Source organism: Delphinapterus leucas, chromosome 3 (genome assembly GCF_059928025.1).
Source record: "Delphinapterus leucas isolate spDelLeu-1000000601 "Yukka" chromosome 3, BTC_Dleu_Yukka2, whole genome shotgun sequence".
Lineage (NCBI taxonomy): Eukaryota > Metazoa > Chordata > Mammalia > Artiodactyla > Monodontidae > Delphinapterus > Delphinapterus leucas.
Window position 1 is genome coordinate 66,322,283 of NC_143131.1, and position 19,971 is coordinate 66,342,253.

Below are 19,971 nucleotides of genomic sequence, written 5' to 3' on the forward strand. Positions count from 1 at the left end.
GTTGTATTGTCAAGTCCTCCCCCTCCCAGGTTATGACTCCTTCTGTTATTTTTGGCTGGGCTCTACCTTCCTTCTTTGGTCCAGTACCAGGGCTACCATTTGGGAACTGATACTCAGGCTCCAGTTCCTCTCCAGGAACAGCCTCAGCAAGTCATTTTACCCTTTGCTGCTCACTCTACATGGGTGAGTCTCTTTGAGAACATCTTAATGAAATATTTCCTCATCACTGTGGACAAAGGGGTTTTTATTGTTGGTGTGTCCCATTATTTTCAAGCTCAGGGATTCCTCCTTTATTGTTTCCCTTTCCTCTAATTCCTTGTCCACCATCTGCTTCTCTTTCATGGCTGCATGTTTCTTCTATTGGTGTTGCAGGCTAGGTCAGCAGCTGCAGGAGAACTTGATTAGTGCCTTGTCTCTGTGCAGACGCATTTCCCTGACAACATCGATCCTGGGTGCTTTCGCTTGGCAGGCAGCTCCACAGAGGAGGAGCTTGGACTGCAAAGGAGGTGGACTGTTGTCTGTTCAAGGTGAGTTTGGGGCAGGCTACTAATTCATTCCTCTTTGCTCAGCTGTTAACTTTGCTTAAATAGGAACTGCTTGCAAATTTTTATTTAAAATCCACTGCCTGACCGAGGCCTTGTGATGTCAAGATTCAGACAATTTTTATTGCTAAGTTATTAGTCCTTTGAAAGAAGGAAAATTTGATGTTTAATATTTAAGCAGTTTCTATTTTGCTGAATTCTTTGATATCTGAATGTTAACTGTGTAACTGTTTAAGGTCCATTTCTAGAGACTCTTCCAGACATTTAAAGCACTACAGGAATTTACGTGTAATGCTCTTGCATGAAAAATTTCCATTCATTTCTTGCCATGGTGGTCATTGCCAGGAGATATGTTCATTAGGGATGAAATAAAGAAGTATTTTATATTTTGATGCATTTCAATTTGTCCACTATACTAGACTTCTCTTGAGGACAGGAATAAATTCCTTTCATCTTTAAAATGTTATCACTTCTTTAGATTTTGGAAAAATTTAGCACAGGGAAATTGCATTATCTCTGGGCAAAGAGGATAACTCCAAGCATTTTTATTCAATTTTTTTTCTTGATTTTTGGTTTGAGGTTCAGGAGTCATTAAAAAAAACTGGCTCAAATGTGCCTGGGTATAGACGTGACTAAGTGTTCATTTCTCCATGCATTTTAAGGACATCCCCACCTTTAGGGAGTCTATGACTCCCTTAACCAAAATTCTAGCTCCACAAAACTGTCACGTGACATTTCAAAGGCATATTCTATTACTTGTACAAAATTGAACTACAATTACTCAATAACCCAAAACAATCTATCCAACTTATTCTTTTCATGGTATCCATAATTCCTATAAGTTTGTACCATACCAATATAAGAAAATGTATTCACAAGCTTTCAGCCGAGTGCAGTACTAACCATTAGGTACAACACAAAAATGTGGTATTGTGAAAGGAAGCTAAAACCCGCTGTGGTTTCAAATTAGCAAACTTATTCATGGGTGCTAATTGTGAATTAAACTGTAGATGTAAAACTGCCACAACAGCAACTTTCTTCCATAAGCTGTGTCCATTTCCATGGACAAAGAGGCAGCCTAATATGGTGGAAAGAACTGGGGCTTTGGTATCTAGTCTTGGGTCCTCCATTTACTTTGCCAGATGACAATATGGTGGAAAGAACTGGGGCTTTGGTATCTAGTCTTGGGTCCTCCATTTACTTTGCCAGATGACCTTCCCAAATCATTCAGCCAGTTGGCCATAGTTTCCTTAAGTGTAAGGTGGTGATAGATAATTCCAGATCAAAGGAGACTGTATGAAAATATTCCCCAAACTATAAAGTCATATTCACATACTTTTTATTTATGGTTGGAGGTATATGTGGAATGCCTGCTTCACTGAGAGCCCTATTTTCTAGGAATCGCCCATGCTCCTAACCTTTCCTAAGGAGGTGGGCATAACAATCACATTTGTGCCTCCCTCCCTGGTGACTCTGGCGGACATGTGATCAAGGACACAAATGGTGGTGAGGAATCAGGTCTCTCAAAATGAAAGAGAATCAAGAGTGCCCTTAGATAGCAATCTGGTGATCGTGAGGAATTGGGATCTATGGTGGCCATTTTCGACCATGAGCGCACTGATGAGTAGGCAGGGAACGCTGGAGAATGGAGGAAGCGAAGCAAAATAGTGCATCATGTGGTCACAGGGGAGACAGAGGAAGTACCTTGGGTCTAGGTCTCATTCTTAATCCAGTGTATGGGCTGAACACTAATTTTTTTTCCCTAGGATGACCAGAAGATGGCCCGTTTCTACCCCACAATAGACTCCCCTTGAGTGGCTTTCTCTTCCTGGCAGTAAGTAGAACTTTGGCTAAAACATTAATACCTCAATTGAAAGGTCGTTACCAAGAACACCATAGATTTTATTGTACCAAAAGCAGAAAGTTCCAACCGTAGCTACCAAGATGAACTTTGTAGCTACCAAGATGAAATCTTTCTAGATATGTTTTTCCAACTGTAAAATGCAGACTGCGACATAGAAGATGCAAGAACAAGTTCAATTTGCAGCACATAGATTTACTAACTAGATGTGAAAATGTAACTCAAACAATATGATGTGTTACCCTCCAAATGAATTCTATCCTTTGGTCCTCCCTTTATGAAGCTTCACAATCCATAGAAGGTACCCCAGTAAAATAAAAACAACATAAATTTTAGAGTTAGACTCAGATGGAAGTTCTGGCTCCTCTAAATATGAGCTCTGTAAATTTGGTCAAGTCATTTAACCTCTCAGCCTCAGTTTCCACATCTATACATTACGAGTAACAACAGTTCCCTTTCAGTTTGTTGTAAGGAATAAATGAGATAATTTATGGGAAGAGCTTAGCACATGTCAGATACTCAGCAAATGTTCACCTCCTCCTTCCCCATACTCACCATGTAAGTCCTTTTTTTTTTTTTACAACAAACCACATATTATAACTCCAAATTAATAAGCAGGGTGTGGAAACTAGGAGGAAGACAAGCTCTTTTTGATTTCTTGGCCTAGTCAATAAGAAAGTTTCTTACATTATTGTCAAAAAGAGGAAATACATAGGGCTTAAAATCAGACTTTAGGCAGAAGGGACTTTATTTAATTCAGATATGCATATTTCGGTCAGCAAATTACTCTTTCGGTGCAGTAACATGTGATGCCAATACATGTCCAAGCCAGTGTGTGCGTGTGTCTACATGCACTAGCAGGGCTCAGCCAACAGAGTGGCTTTGTTTATCCCATAAACTCAAGCTTGATTTGTTAAGCATATCTGCTCATTTGCATGAAGAAAGCTAGAAAGCTTCACAAACCGGGCACACTGCTTCAATATTCAGTAATAAAATCTATTAAGCCCATAAGTTATTATTTAGCTTAAAAGAGGAATATTCTTGACAAGGAAGTCCTATGAGAAATGTAGTACATGATATCGCAGGAAATGATTTCTGGAGGACGACGATGAGTCTAACCAAATCTTTTTAGATTACTCCAGGCCTGTCAGTCCATGTAATGCTATAGAAAACCAGGTGCATTCATTAAAATGTCTGATTCCCTATGTGATAGATATAGCAAATAATCTCCTAGAAACCAAACCTCAGTGACTATGATCAGTTTGCAGCCTAAGGTTTAAATTGCATGTTTTCAAAGGAGGTGCACAAAAAAGAGAGCAGGAGGACCATGCACTACTAGCTTTATACATGAATAATTATTCCTTAAGCAACCTAACAGAAAACATGGAAGAATCGCAAATACTTTTCTATTTTTTTTTGCGGTACGCGGGCCTCTCACTGTTGTGGCCTCTCCCGTTGCGGAGCACAGGCTCCGGACGCACAGGCTCAGCAGCCATGGCTCACGGGCCTAGCCACTCCGCGGCATGTGGGATCTTCCCGGACTGGGGCGCGAACCCGTGTCCCCTGAATCGGCAGGCGGACTCCCAACCACTGGGCCACCAGGGAAGCCCCACAAATACTTTTCTAAAGGTACTCTCTCTAGCCTCTCTCCATCCATCTGTGTCTAGTCTCGGTGCCAGGCCCAAATAACCTGAAAGTGGACAGAAAATATAGAAAAATATTTATATTCTAAAAGAAGAGCTTTATTAAAAATGAGTTACAATATCAACTATATTCTAATACTCTAATTATTCTTATGTTAATGTTCTTTTGTGGTTGTGGAAACCATAATTTCATAAAGAATAAGAACAAAGCCCTTCTATTTATATTATTATTCTTATGCTGTGTACATTACATGCTAATTCAAAACCCAAAGGAGAGGTATCACCAATGACAAATCAAGTTTAAACAGGTTATTTAAATTGGGAAATTTGATAGCATACCAAAATTAATAAAGTATAATCCACTAGTCCATAGTTTTATAACAGCCTCTATTTAAAATCAATTTAGAAAAGTTTTCAAGCAACTACTCTAAACCTAACTCCCTTTTCCATTTTGCTATCTGATTAGTGTTTAAATAAGTTTATGATATAAGCATTATTACTCTCTAGAAGAGCACTCCTCCTCCAAACCCCCCCCAACCCCTCACTAATTTAGGTTAAAAACAAAGTAATGGCAGCAAAAGTGTCTTTAAGTTTTGCAATAATCCTTCCAGTACTTTTGCATCCCAAAAGGCTCCAGATGTGACCAGCCACTGCAAAATGGTAAGTTGTTTATCAGCATTCTACACTGGGAACTGGCACCTGTAATTTTACTCTTATTTTGCATCAGCATTATTAAAACACCTAAAAAATGACCAAGTGAAGGTTTTGTTTAATCACACATACACCTTCAGGGTGAGATGCCCTGTGGGCTGCCTGCCATCCTGAAGGTGCTGGCTACAGCAAGCAGCTTCTTTCTCTGTTGTCTGCAAGCAGCTTCCTTCTCTGTTGTCTGGTTAGCCGCTATGAGCCTCCTTGGACAGAGAGTTTCTGCTGGTAGCTGGAGCTGGAAAAGTATGGTGAAATGGTGTTCTGGCAGTCTTTAAGGAATCGATTGTTGATCACTTTTGATAATACAAATACAATACTTTTCTTTCATTCAGTTTTCTCTTTTTCTTTCTTTCCCCCTATTTGTTGTTAATAGTCAACTATAGCTAAAAAAGGAGGCCCCTTGCCCACCTCAGTCTAGGGTGAAGGTTTAAGAAATAAACATATTTGAATCATGTGATGACAGTTAACCACTTTGTTCAGCCATAGATCCCACTTCCCCCTTACCTCTTCTTTTTAACCCCGGGGCTCTGTTACATCCTGCCTATGGTTTTCCCAGCTGCCTGCTTCAGCCTGCTCCCATCTTCCCAGTGGTTTAGAAACACGACAAGCTACCTTTCGCTTGCTGGCACTTTAACAATGCAGATTCTGGGAACTTAACTTTTGCTGGACTGCTGATTTCTAACCCTGTATGGCAGCAGATTGTAATTTGGTACTGATGTAAAGTCAACCCAGGCTAGAAGTTTGCTTTTCAAAAAAAGTTTCTTTTCTTTGAGCCTATAAAAGGATTTCCCACTCAGATGCTTGAAAATGGGTGATTTTTAAAAAGTCTTCTTCTGCATGGTCTTTACATACATGTTCAAGGGAGACGAGCGGGGACTGAAGAGTAGAGGGTTTAAGGGACTCAGGGGATTGCAGAGTGAGTCATCACTAAGCTGAAGTTGGGACTCAGAGTTCCTGACAGTTGATGGTCAACACAATATATTTGATTGTGGTACTTTGGGAGTTAAAGCTCCATAAAATTCTCCTTTCTGGTTTAACTTGGGCTTTGACTAGTTTTGTTTCAGCTCCTTATTCATGGAAATTAAACATGTATTGATACATTAAAATAACCCCAAGACCAAGGGCAGTCTAGATAAGGTCATGCAGGAACTTCTAACTGCTGTTCCCTGAAGCTTAGAGTACCTAAGAGTAGCCAGCAAAACCTAGTGCTATTTTTATTTCCCTGAGTTAATTGTTTAATTATCTTTAGTGTCAGTGATGGTCAAAATGTTTATATCCATCCAAATAACTTACTGCCAAACAAATCTTATACCCAGCAGTTCACCCATTGATCAATGTTAGGAAAGTCTCTTATCAAATATGTAAGTCTGTGAAATGTGTAGGTGTATGGGAAGACAAAGAGATGTGGATTGGTTATACTCCTGCTCTAATGGAAGTAAGATCTCATGCATGACCACCAGAGTGACCATGGTGCCCCAGTGAGGGCTAAATCAGGACCCATTAATGTTTCATAACTTATGATATCCATCATTAAGCATGCCTCTCCTCAGTAGAGTTTGGGGGTTTGACCCTGGTCATCTGCATGTCACTTCATTTTAAAAAGCTATTTTTCAAAATACGGGAAAACTTCCATCATCAGAGGTCTCAAAGTAAGTTATTTAATGAATGATAGAGTATTTTCTAGTAATGTTAGTTATTTTAAAGTAATAAGGTGAGACTCTTAAGAGCTGGAGCCAAAAGTTCCTTCTGATTTGGGTGCAGATGCAAAGACCCTTACCTTCCCCATCATAAGCCCTCTGTGTAGGAGAGTCCTTTGGGGGCAAACAGCAGTCTAGAGAACACCAGGATCTCCCCCTGAAATCAATCAGAAGCCCTTGGAGGAGTCCTAGAACCACCTGTCTCTAATTAATCTCCTCTACTGTATTCCCTCAGCACTTACACACTCATAGTTATATTTATGATTGTAATTGTATTATATTACAGTTCAGATCCCCTTACAATATATACCATCATAATGAAAACTTCACTATTATAAAAAAAATTCTCAGCCTTAGCCAGCAACTTACTTATTCAAGCATATTCAATACCATAAAATTCTAGTGAAATAAAATAATTGGGATGTCACTTCAATTCTGTTATAATGGAATTTGACCTTGTAACTATAACTTTGTCATATGAAAGTGTGAGGGCTCTTCTACTTGATCACAAGATCCAGTAGAACAAAATATACCCTAAGACAAAGTTTCATACATAGTAGATGCTTAAGAAACACTATAACGAGTGAACAATTTACAACAGAATGTGAAAGCCATTATTGGTTATGAAATTGGAACTAGTTTCCTTGGTATACAGCAATGGCACTACTAGAATTGTTGAACTGCAATTAGCATGGCCTTCATTCTTCATCACCATTTTTATCACTATTTGAAGGAATTAAGTGTGAAACTGCAGCCTGTCACATGAAACCTTCTAGACTCTTTTGTTCGTCCCTGATGTTTCCTTCAAAAAGTAACCAGCTTATTATCATCCAATAACAGAAGGGCTATTTGTGCTACCATAACGCTGTCTGCAATGACATTAACTGGCTGGTACTCATCTGGCCTGGGATATTTATGTTTCCATAAATCTGTAATTGTACCATTGACATACATCCTTCATTACTAGTGGAAAATAATTCTACATGGATACGGTTGGCCCATAGTATTATATTCATATAAAAACCATAGCATAGGGCTTCCCTGGTGGCGCAGTGGTTGAGAGTCCACCTGCCGATGCAGCGGACACGGGTTCATGCCCCGGTCCGGGAAGATCCCACATGCCGTGGAGCGGCTGGGCCCGTGAGCCATGGCCGCTGAGCCTGCGCGTCCGGAGCCTGTGCTCCGCAACGGGAGAGGCCACAACAGTGAGAGGCCCGCGTACCGCAAAAATAACAAAAAAAAAAAGCATATTTTGTCTATTTTTTCAAAAATCTACATCTTAAAAAGATAGTGCCATAGTGCCTCCACTGAAAATAAAACACTTTAAATGTGAAAAGATTAATAAGAGAAGCAAAAAATAGATTTTACCAAATGTGAGTGGGATCACTAAAACAAGGAAGCAACATGAGTACCTACACTTCTACCTCTACCTGACAAGAAAAGACAATGTTAGAAGGTAATGGAATTGTGGGGGGCTTGAGTGTTACCCTCTGGAAGGATATTTTTCTGGGTATATGCTATACATACTCACGAAGGTAAGAATTAAACATGTAGGCTCTATGTATTTCACAATCATTTCTTTCATCATTGGAAGTGGAGAAAACATCTAAATAGAAAGGAATATGCTTACAATTCATATTAATGAACTCACGTTAATATGCAAACTAAAGTGACCTGAAGAGTAGAGCACTGCACACAGAATTCTGGATTTTTTTTGCACCAGCAACTTATTTAAAGGTAAATAGATATTAAGGAAAAGTTTTAGTTTTCCCTCAGGTATATGTATTTGGACAAGTCGGAATCACTAGGTCTAGTGGTGATGGTTGTACAACCTTGAGAATATATTAATAACCATGAAATTGTACACTTGAAATGATTAATTTTTTGGAATGTGAACTGTATCTGAAAAAAGAGGGAATCACCAAGTCTTTTAGGTCATCTGGGTCCTACTGTGCCTGGGCAGGAGTAATCACCAGTTCTACAGATTTCCAGGGAGGGAGGTCTGGCTGATCCTGAGAGAAGCCTTGTGTCATAAAGATCATAAACCAACAAACAAAGGGATAAACTTGTCATTTGTCTGAGTTCAAATGTGTGTTATATTCAGATCCTTGGCATTGTGCCTAAAAACCAACCAGCTTCCTGATCTGTAAAGGCAGATATCACTGTTAAGCACGGGTTCAAGCAACAGTGAACTGACTGAGGCCTCCAGGATTCTAGCAAATGACATCCTACTAAAAAACCACCCAGTTCTGAACATGAAACAGAGCCAAGTGGGCATCTGATTCTGATAGACACATTTTATAGGTGGCAGTTGGAGCCAGTAAACCCTACCCTCTAATCATCACTACCAGAATCACTTGTCATCCTTTTAATCAAAGCTTTTCAGAAAGGTTTCATATATAATACTATGTAAGAAAGAAGAAATATTTGTGAACAAACTCTGCCAGAGCTGAGAAACCTATTGCAATAGTTTAACCTGTGGTAGCATTAGAGAAAGCAGGTTTCACTATAAGTAAAGCTGCTCTTGGCAAATGCTTGACAGGTGCCTGCAGATGTTAAGGAATCAAATCCTTAAGAACATTGCAAGGTAGGTCTTATGGTCCCCATTTTACAGATGAAGCAACTGGAGCTCTGGGAAGTTTAATTTATCTAGGCATATACAGCTAGTAAATGACAGAGCTAGAATTCAAAGTCAGAGCCGCTTTTCACCATGTCCTATACTCCTTGCACTATAGAAAACTATCTTCCCAACAAATGAAAGCAGTTCATGTTGGGAGAAGTATTCAGTCCTGCTTAATTAATAATGGCCCACAGGTTGATGAGAATAGAAAAGAACTCAATAGGATAGAACTGTAAATCTAGGACAAATAAGTAATTTTGGGCCATACCCCACAGGTTTCGATAAAGGTGATGGTGATCTTGAGAGAATGGAAGGCTCTGGAAGTTAACATTAAAATTAAATTACTGGATCGCTGATGGAATTATAGGCTTATTAAATACAATTTATCCTTTCTGTACTAGTCTTCTTCTACACATATGCTTATACTCTAGCCTTTTGCCAAACTGGGTATCCAATATCTAGCCCAAAGGGAGGAGCTAAGATCTCCAAGATCTCTAAGCAGAGGGACTGTGGTAACAAGAAATAAAACAGAACCTCTGGAGAGAGACCTAGGTCAAATCCCAGCTCTCCTGCATAGTCTTTCTGAACCTCTGCTTCCTTGTTAGTGAAATGGGGATGATGGTACTACTAGTATGTAGTTCATAGGACTATTTTGAGTATTAAATCACAAAATGCAAAAATCACATTTGGCACATAGCAAGTGTTCAACATTATTTAGCTATTATTTTTCACAGTTCTTTTGTTGACAAATTAAAATCTGACATCTATTTCTATCAAATTATTTTCCTTTTCTACATGCTCAAATCTCTCTTACTAGATTCATGTTTTTTATTATATTGCTCTCATTAGAGAAGAGAAGCTATTTTCTTTTGAAAAAAGAAATTAGTGATCACACAAACTCATTCTTCGACCTTTTTGTAGGATTTGAGGATTTTGTAGATCAGTCAGGAAATAACACTAAAATTAGATTAAGACTCCTAACATTATGATTGTAGTTGGTGATTTTCCTCGAAGTTGAAAATGTTATAATAATTTATTCAAGGAAGTTATCTTCTGGGCTCTAGTATTCCTTCAGATTTATATCCCTGACAAGAAAGAAAGCCACCAGGAGCTTCAGATAAATAATAAATGGGACTGGGACCTTAGAAGATATTTGAGTAATACTGTCTTCAAAGTTCTCAAGAATTAAAGGATGTGCATTGGAATAAAACCAATACATTTAGGAGGCAGGGTATTTGCACTGCTGAAGTGTCTCCTCACTCCTCAGACCACCTGTTCTAGAAGGACTTCCTGAGCCCACCTCAGCCATGGGAGTTACCCAGCCCCTCACAGCACTTTCAAAGCACTTTGTACACAATTCAAACAGCAATGATCACACATATACTTTGTTTCGTCTTGTTTTGGTTTGGTTTAGCTTATATTTCATCCAATGAGTTTTTTTTTTTTCTAAAGAACTGAAATCTGAATATGCAGACTGCCTGCTCAAAATCTCTCCCACTAACTTCAGGCAAACAAACAAATGGACAAACCCAAACTCCTCAGTGTGGCATTACAGGCCATGTATGATCAGCCATGCTTCCTTCTCCAGCTTCATCTTTTCCTCACTTCCCCTCCTCACTCTTTGTGCACTGCAGCCACAGTGCACTCTCCCAGCCTGGGGCAGGCTGTGTTCCTTCTCCCCTCGGGGTCTTGGACTAGTTGTTTCTTAACTGGAATGCTGTCTCCACCCTCCTTCTCCTCCCCAACACTTTCTCTGCAAAGCCTTCCTAGACTTTCCTTCCTCAGGATGCAGTGGGGTGGCTCTTGAAAGTGTTCCCCTAACAACCAATATATCCCCCAATATCATTCTGAGTCAAAAGGTGTGTATCTTGTCCTTCTTCCCTGCTAGACTGTAAGCTCATTGAGGGCAGGTACTGGGTCTTGCTCACTGCTGTAGCCCCAGCTTCTCACCCATTGCCTGGCAGATAAAAAACCCTTAGTAATTATCTGTTGAAGAGATGAAACTGAACCTATGTGCTGAAATTCAATAAACCTTTCAAATAATAAAGGATACCTAACACATGGAGAAAACACTACCTTCTTGCCTGATGGTGTGAGAATTTCTTTGTAGGAAGAGGCTTGCTTTGCTATAAACACTCTGATAAGTCTGGTATGGGGTAGGAGCAAGGCTTCTGCTGGGGTCCAGGCTTTCTGCAGATGAAGAAGACTCTGCCTAATAAAGGAAGGAGGGCAGGCAGGTGCAAGGCCAAGGGCTTCTTGGAGGAAGAGGTCAAAGAAAAGAAGATTCCAAATGTTTGCCCACCTATAAAGGGACTTGGGAGAAAATACACAATGGGGGCTTTATAAATTGTTTCCTGTGTGGTATGCAATTAAAACTCTTTCCTCTTTCCTCCTACTAAATATTTATTAAGTCTACTTTGATAATGCTTTGTGTAAAAAGTTTTGTGATTTGGGAAGCTCAAGGAGGACAAGGGGAACATGTTACTACATGTTATTACATATCTTTTTTTTTAACATCTTTATTGGAGTATAATCGCTTTACAGTGTTGTGTTAGTTTCTGCTGTATAACAAAGTGAATCAGCTATATGCATACGTATATCCTCATATCCCCTCCCTCTTGCATCTCCCTCTCACCCTCCCTATCCCACCCCTCTAGTCGCAAAGCACCGAGCTGATCTCTCTGTGCTATGGGGCTGCTTCCCACCAGCTAGCTATTTTACATTTGGTTGTGTATGTGTCCATGCCACTCTCTCACTTCGTCCCAGCTTAACCTTCCCCCTCCCCATGCCCTCAAGTCCATTCTCTACATCTGTTTCTTTATTCCTGTCCTCTTCCTAGATTCATCAGAATCATTTTTTTCTTTTAGATTCCATATATATGTGTTAGCATACAGTATTTTTCTCTTTCTGACTTCACTCTGTATGACAGACTCTAGGTCCATCCACCTCACTACAAATGACTCAATTTCGTTACTTTTTATGGCTGAGTAATATTCCATTGTATATATGTGCAACAGCTTCTTTATCCATTCATCCAATGACGGACACTTAGGTTGTTTCCATGTCCTGGCTATTGTAAATAGAGCTGCAATGAACGTTGTGGTACACGACTCTTTTTGAAATGGTTTTCTCAGGATATATACCCAGTAGTGGGATTGCTGGGTCATATGGTAGTTCTATTTTTAGTTTTTTAAGGAACCTCCATAATGTTCTCCATAGTGGCTGTATCAATTTACATTCCTACCAACAGTGCAAGAGGGTTCCCTTTTCTCCACACCCTCTCCAGCATTTATTGTTTGTAGATATTTTGGTGATGGCCATTCTGACTGCTGTGAGGTGATACCTCATTGTAGTTTTGATTTGCATTTCTCTAATCATTAATGATGTTGAGCATCTTATCATGTGTTTGTTGGCAATCTGTATATCTTCTTTGGAGAAATCTCTATTTATGTCTTCTACCCACTTTTGGATTGGGTTTATTTTTTTGATATTGAGCTGCATGAGCTGCTTTTATATTTTGGAGATTAATCCTTTGTCAGCTGCCTTGTTTGCAAATATTTTCTCCCATTCTGAGGATTGTCTTTTCATCTTGTTTATGGTTTCCTTTGCTGTGCAAAAGCTTTTAAGTTTCATTAGATCCCATTTATTTTTGTTTTTATTTCCATTTCTCTAGGAGGTGTGTCAAAAAGGATCTTGCTGTGATTTATGTCATAGAGTGTTCTGCCTATGTTTTCCTCTAAGAGTTCTATAGTGTCTGGACTTAGATTTAGGTCTTTTATCCATTTTGAGTTTATTTTTGTGTATGGTGTTAGGAAGTGTTCTAATTTCATCCTTTTACATGTAGCTGTCCAGTTTTCCCAGCACCACTTATTGAAGAGACTGTCTTTTCTCCATTGTATACTCTTGCCTCCTTTAACAAAAATTAGCCCACACACAAATGGTCACCTTATCTCTGGGCTTTCTATCCTGTTCCATTGATCTATATTTCTGTTTTTGTGCCAGTACCATACTGTCTTGATTACTGTAGCTTTGTAGTATAGTCTGAAGTCATGAAGCCTGATTCCTCCAGCTCTGTTTTTCTTTCACAATATTGCTTTGGCTATTTGGGGTCTTTTGTGTTTCCATACAAATTGTGAAATTTTTTGTTCTAGTTCTGTGAAAAATGCCATTAGTAGTTTGATAGGGATTGCATTGAATCTGTAGATTACTTTGGGCAGTACAGGCATTTTCACAATGTATTCTTCCAATCCAAGAACATGGTATATCTCTCCATCTGTCTGTATCATCTTTAATTTCTTTCATCAGTGTCTTATAGTTTTTTGCAGACAGGTCTTTTGTCTCCTTAGGCAGGTATATACCTAGGCATTTTATTCTTTTTGTTGCAGTGGTAAATGGGAGTGTTTCCTTAATTTCTCTTTCAGATTTTTCATCATTAGTGTATAGGAATGCAAGAGGTTTCTGTGCACTAATTTTGTATCCTGCTACTCTACCAAATTCATTGATTAGCTCTAGTAGTTTTCTGGTAGCATCTTTAGGATTCTCTGTGTATAATATCATGTCATCTGCAAACAGTGACAGTTTTACTTCTTCTTTTCCGATTTGGATTCCTTTCATTTATTTTTCTTCTCTGATTGCTGTGGCTAAAGCTTCCAAAACTATGTTGAATAACAGTGATGAGAGTGGGTAACCTTGTCTTGTTCCTGATCTTAAAGGAAATGGTTTCAGTTTTCTACCATTGAGAACAATGTTGGCCGTGGGTTTGTCATATATGGCCTTTATTATGTTGAGGTAGGTTCCCTCTATGCCTACTTTCTGGAGAGTTTTTATCATAAATAGGTGTTGAATTTTGTCAAAAGCTTTTTCTGCATCTATTGAGATTTTCATGTGATTTTTATCCTTCAGTTTGCTAATATGGTATATCACATTGATTGATTTGCATATATTGAAGAATCTTTGCATTCCTGGGATAAACCCCACTTGATTAGGGTGTATGGTCCTTTTAATGTGCTGTTGGATTATATTTGCTAGTATTTTGTTGACTATTTTTGCATCTATGCTCATCAGAGATATTGGCCTGTAGCTTTCTTTTTTTGTGACATCTTTGTCTGGTTTTCGTATCAGGGTGATAGTGGCCTCATAGAATGAGTTTGGGGGTGTTCCTCCCTTTGCTATATTTTGGAAGAGTTTGAGACGGATAGGTGTTAGCTCTTCTCTAAATGTTTGATAGAATTCACCTGTGAAGCCATCTCGTCCTGGACTTTTGTTTGTTGGAAGATTTTTAATCACAGTTTCAATTTCAGTGCTTGTGGTTGGTCTGTTTATATTTTCTACTTGTTCCTGGTTCAGTGTTGGAAGATTGTGCTTTTCTAAGAATTTGTCCATATCTTCCAGGTTGTTCATTTTATTGACATATAGTTGCTTGTAGTAATCTCTCATGATCCTTTGTATTTCTTCAGTGTCAGTTGTTACTTCTCCTTTTTCATTTCTAATACTGTTGATTTGAGTCTTTTCCCTTTTTTCTTGATGAGTCTGGCTAATGGTTTATCAATTTTGTTTATCTTCTCAAAGCTTTTAGTTATATTGATCTTTGCTATTGTTTCTTTCATTCCTTTTTCATTTATTTCTGATCTGACCTTTATGATTTCTTTCCTTCTACTAACTTTGGGGTTTTTTGTTCTTCTTTCTCTAATTGTTTTAGGTGTAAGGCTAGGTTGTTTATTTGAGATGTTTCTTGTTTCTTGAGGTAGGATTGTATTGCTATAAACTTCCCTCTTAGAACTGCTTTTGCTGCATCCCATAGGTTTTAGGTCATCGTGTTTTCATTGTCATTTGTTTCTAGGTATTTTTTGATATCCTCTTTGATTTCTTCAGTGATCTCTTGGTTATTTAGCAACGTATTGTTTAGCCTCCATGTGTTTGTATTTTTTACAGTTTTTTTCCTGTAATTCATATATAGTCTCATGGCATTGTGGTCGGAAAAGATACTTGATACAATTTCAATTTTCTTAAATTTACCAACGTTTGATTTGTGACCCGAGATATGGTCTATCCTGGAGCATGTTCCATGAGCACTCGAGAAGAAAGTGTATTCTGTTGTTTTTGGATGGAATGTCCTACAAATATCAATTAAGTCCATCTTGTTTAATGTATCATTTAAATCTTGTGTTTCCTTATTTATTTTCATTTTGGATGATCTGTCCATTGATCAAAGTGGGGTCTTAAAGTTCCCTACTACAATTGTGTTACTGTTGATTTCCCGTTTTATGGCTGTTAGCATTTGCCTTATGTATTGAGGTGCTCCTATGTTGGGTGCATAAATATTTACAATTGTTATATCTTCTTCTTGGATTGATCCCTTGATCATTATGTAGTGTCCTTCTTTGTCTCTTCTAATAGTCTTTATTTTAAAGTTTATTTTGTCTGATATGAGAATTGCTACTCCAGCTTTCTTTTGACTTCCATTTTCATGGAATATCTTTTTCCATCCCTTCACTTTCAGTCTGTATGCATCTCTAGGTCTGAAGTGGGTCTATTGTAGACAGACAAGAGCATATGTATATGGGTCTTGTTTTTGTTTCCATTCAGCCAGTCTATGTCTTTTCATTGTAGCATTTAATCCATTTACATTTCAGGTAGTTTTTGTTTTTTGTTTTTTTTTTGCGGTACGCGGACCTCTCACTGCTGTGGCCTCTCCCATTGTGGAGCACAGGCTCCAGATGTGCAGGCCTAGTGGCCATGGTCCACGGGCCCAGCCGCTCTGCAGCATGTGGGATCCTCCCAGACCGTGGCATGAACCCACGTCCCCTGCATCAGCAGGTGGACCCTCAACCACTGCGCCACCAGGGAAGCCGTAAGGTGGTTATTGATATGTATGTTCCTATTACCATTTTCTTAATTGTTTTGGGTTTGTTAATGTAGGTCTTTTCCTTCTCTTGTGTTTCCTGCCTAGAGAAGTTCCTTTAGCGTTTTTTGTTGAGCTGGTTTGGTGGTTCTGAATTCTCTTAACTTTTGCTTATCTGTAAAGGTTTCAATTTCTCCATTGAATCTGAATGAGATCCTTGCTGGGTAGTATAATCTTGGTTGTATGTTTTTCCCTTTCATCACTTTAAATATGTCCTGCCACTCCCTTCTGGCTTGCAGATTTTCTGCTGAAAATCAGCTGTTAACCTTATGAGGATTCCCTTGTATGTTATTTGTTGCTTTTCCCTTGCTGCTTTTAATATTTTTTCTTTGTATTTAATTTTTGATAGTTTGTTTAATATGTGTCTTGGCGTGTTTCTCTTTGGGTTTATCCTGTACGGTACTCTCTGTGCTTCCTGGACTTGATTGACTATTTCCTTTCCCATGTTAGGGAAGTTTTCAACTATAAACTGTTCAAATATTTTCTCAGACCCTTTCTTTTTCTCTTCTTCTTCTGGGACCCCTATAATTCGAATGTTGGTGCGTTTAATGTTGTCCCAGGGGTCTCTGAGACTGTCCTCAATTTTTTTCATTCTTTTTTCTTTATTCTGCTCCCTGGCAGTTATTTCCACCATTTTATCTTCCAGGTCACTTATCCGTTCTTCTGGCTCAGTTATTCTGTTATTGGTTCCTTCTAGAGTATTTTTAATTTCAGTAGTTGTGTTGTTCATCACTGTTTTTCTCTTTAGTTTTTCATGATTCTTCTTAGAAGTTTCTTGTATTTTCTACATTCTGTTTCCAAGATTTTGGATCATCTTTACTATCATTACTCTGAATTCTTTTTCAGGTAGACTGCCTATTTCCTCTTCATTTGTTTGGTGTTGTAGGTTTTTACCTTGCTCCTTCGTCCTTAACAAATTTTTTTGTTTCTTTTTTTTTTTTTGATGGGTGGTCCTGTATTCCTGTCTTACTGGTGGTTTGTCCTGAGACGTGCAGCACTGGAATTTGCAGGCAGTTGGATAGAGCTGGGTCTTTGTGCTGAGATGAGGATATCCAGGAGGCCTCACTCCAACTGATATTCCCTGGGGTCTGAGGTTCTCTGTTAGTCCATCCATTTGGACTCGGAGCACCCACCACAGGAGCCTGGGCCTGACCTCTGGCCTGGGAACCAAGATCCCACAAGCTGGTCGCTGGGGGTTCCTCCCATCCCCCTAGGTGTCTGTGGTCCTCCTCCAGTGCCTGGTAGGTGCCTGGCACCAAGCTCCAAGGGTGGACTGGGCTTCAGCTGGTGGGGTCAGCCCGAGTGTGGCAGCAGTGCGACTGTGTGTGAGGTTGAAAGTCGCACCACCCTCCCCTCAGGCTCTGGGGCGGCTCGGCAGTGGTGGAGAGAAGAGACACCAAGCCAGGAGTTTGGGCTCCGTGGGGACCTGGGCTCCACTCCAGGTATCGGTGGGGGGTCTGCTCGGCCCTAAGTCTCTAGGGGAGGGGGGTGGGAGCAGCGGAGAGTGTGGGGAGTCAGAGGGAGGAAGCGGGGCCCAAGCGGGTGGCGGGGCACCACGCCTATGTTAAGAGTTTCCACCTTCTGAAGATCCGCTGGCTACATATCTTTTTAAAGTATACATCTTCCTGTATCTTTCTTTGGACTTCTAAACAAATTAGACTCCTAAGAGCCTATTATGTGAAGGTACCTGTAACCCATATTGTCTGTAGATCTATCTTCCTTCCTTGGGAGACAGGATTCAGCAAGGATCAGCGGGCTCAATTGGTCACATCTTGAGGAGATAAACCAGCCCCAGCCTATCATACAAGAGTACATAACTCAGGGTTACTTTGAAAGAGTTGTTTTCCTGCATGTGACTAGGCAAGTTTGGAGAAAGTGGAGAATTTTGGAGAAATGGCGATGCATAAAACTGTTTTAAGAGATTGGGGGAGAAAGGGTGGAGTTTGGAAGGTTGAATGTTACATTAGAGTAATATGTTATTGTGAGGGAGGGGCAGAAAAGAAATGATGGTCTGCTGTAGTGTGGGTCTAAGTGGCATGCCAGAGAGACGTGGGCAGAGAGGCACTGCTGAGTAGAAAGAGGGTTTACAAGAGTGTATCATATGCAGGGTGCAGTGTAAAACATTCCTTGATATCCCTTCCAAAAACTTTAGTAAATTTTACAAGACTGGCTAATGTTTTTGGTTTGAATGGATTATAGCTCATACCATAAGTGACTTGAGGATGACTGTCAGCACTATACAGAAAGCTTTGCGAGGGGGCAATTGAAACAATTTACATAATTCCTTTTAGTTCTCAGATGGCTTACTGCTCAAAATTCCCCACTTTTTTTTTTTTTTTTTTGTGGTACGCGGGCCTCTCACTGTTGTGGCCTCTCCCATTGCGGAGCACAGGCTCCAGATGTGCAGGCTCAGCGGCATGGCTCACGGGCCCAGCCGCTCCGCAGCATGTGGGATCCACCCGGACCAGGGCACGAACCCGTGTCCCCTGCATCGGCCGGCGGACTCTCAACCACTGCGCCACCAGGGAATCCCCAAAATTCCCCACTTTTCAACTTCTTTTTAAGACTTTTTTGGGAAGAGCTCTGATCATCATCACCCCAGGCTTTGCACTGGGGCAGTTTCAGAATCAGTACTGCTCTTCCTCCCATATCTAATACAGCATGGCTGGGTAGCAGCTAGCAGAGCTTTGATACTGGAGTCCCTTTAGTCACAAGAGATGTATGTGCTAGGACTCATCTGCTCTTGAAGAGGAAAATGGTGCTGAATATTATGGCCTGACTTGGAGTCTATTGGCCATGAGCTTTCTCATACTCCAAATGCCCTTGAGAAGGAAGAAAGTAGACACTAACATGTTGAACATTTACAAGCCATCTATCAGGCTAAACACTTCATACGAGTTATCCTCAGCGCCACGTATTTCCAAAGGTATCCACCAAGGAGACAAGGGGCTAAGGAACTTTACCTGATTATGGGGCATTCAGAGTATTGCCTGATTCTACAGCATTCCAGACATAAAGATTTGTAGGCAGATTATTTGAGGCATGAAGACTGATTTTGTTTAGGGTGTTTAAACAACCATATTGATTTAGAGATATCCTAGAGGACCCAGTTCAAGTTTGCACCAGTCCCAGAAATTCAAGGAACAGGGGTTTTCTTATTAAGAACTTCCTAATTGACAGTTATAGACTAAGTACCTTAACAATCATCTTGAAACCCACCCCCAGGATTTTAGTCTATTTAGCTTGGTATCTGGGGAACAGGAAGTGTTTCACAGAATAGCACTTCTCCCTGAATTATTTGGAACCCCTGGTTTTAGGACGGGGGAAGGATAATCTAGAATTATTTTTTGTCTTCTCGAGTCAGAAGAAATCAGCTTGGGTGTTTCCAACTGCAATAAATTGTCTAGAACCAACACCAAATGGGTTCAAATTCAAAACATCCCCAAATCACCAAGTTAGTAAACAGGTCACAGGAGGTCAGGACATACTCTGCCCTCTGTGGCTGCTAACTGTATTGGTACCACTTAGGGACAAACTGATACTCCAATTTATAGAATATCACGTATATGACTTCAGTGGCAAATGCTGTTTAGAAACCAACTGAGATTTAGATTCAAGGCATATCTAGGAATGTTGAAAAAATCTTTTACCTTTCAAGAAAAAAAAAGATTATACAAGGGTTAAAAGGCTTATAAGTCGGGAAATAGCATTAAAACATAGGTCAACGTTAGAACCAGGTGGACATTTACTGACAAGAAACCTAAAAGTATAAATGGTTTTGTTGCTCATTACCATTTGGGGTGAGTAGTGTTCAAAATAATTTTAATTCTTAAAGACAAGGAACATTATGCATCCAGGATAAAAATAAAATATGATCTACTGGGCTTCCCTGGTGGCGCAGTGGTTGAGAGTCCGCCTGCCGATGCAGGGGACACGGGTTCGTGCCCCGGTCCGGGAAGATCCCACATGCCGCGGAGCGGCTGGGCCCGTGAGCCATGG

General features: G+C 39.9%; 1 protein-coding gene across 1 annotated transcript in view; it reads left to right on the top strand.

Annotated features, from left to right (window-relative positions):
• The window catches only part of LOC149749584 (uncharacterized), a 68,170-nt gene that overhangs the window by 11,160 nt on the left and 37,039 nt on the right, over positions 1–19,971 (top strand). Inside the window, 1 exon segment of the mRNA XM_089908568.1 lies at positions 406–527. Coding sequence (XP_089764694.1) covers positions 406–527 — 122 coding nt within the window.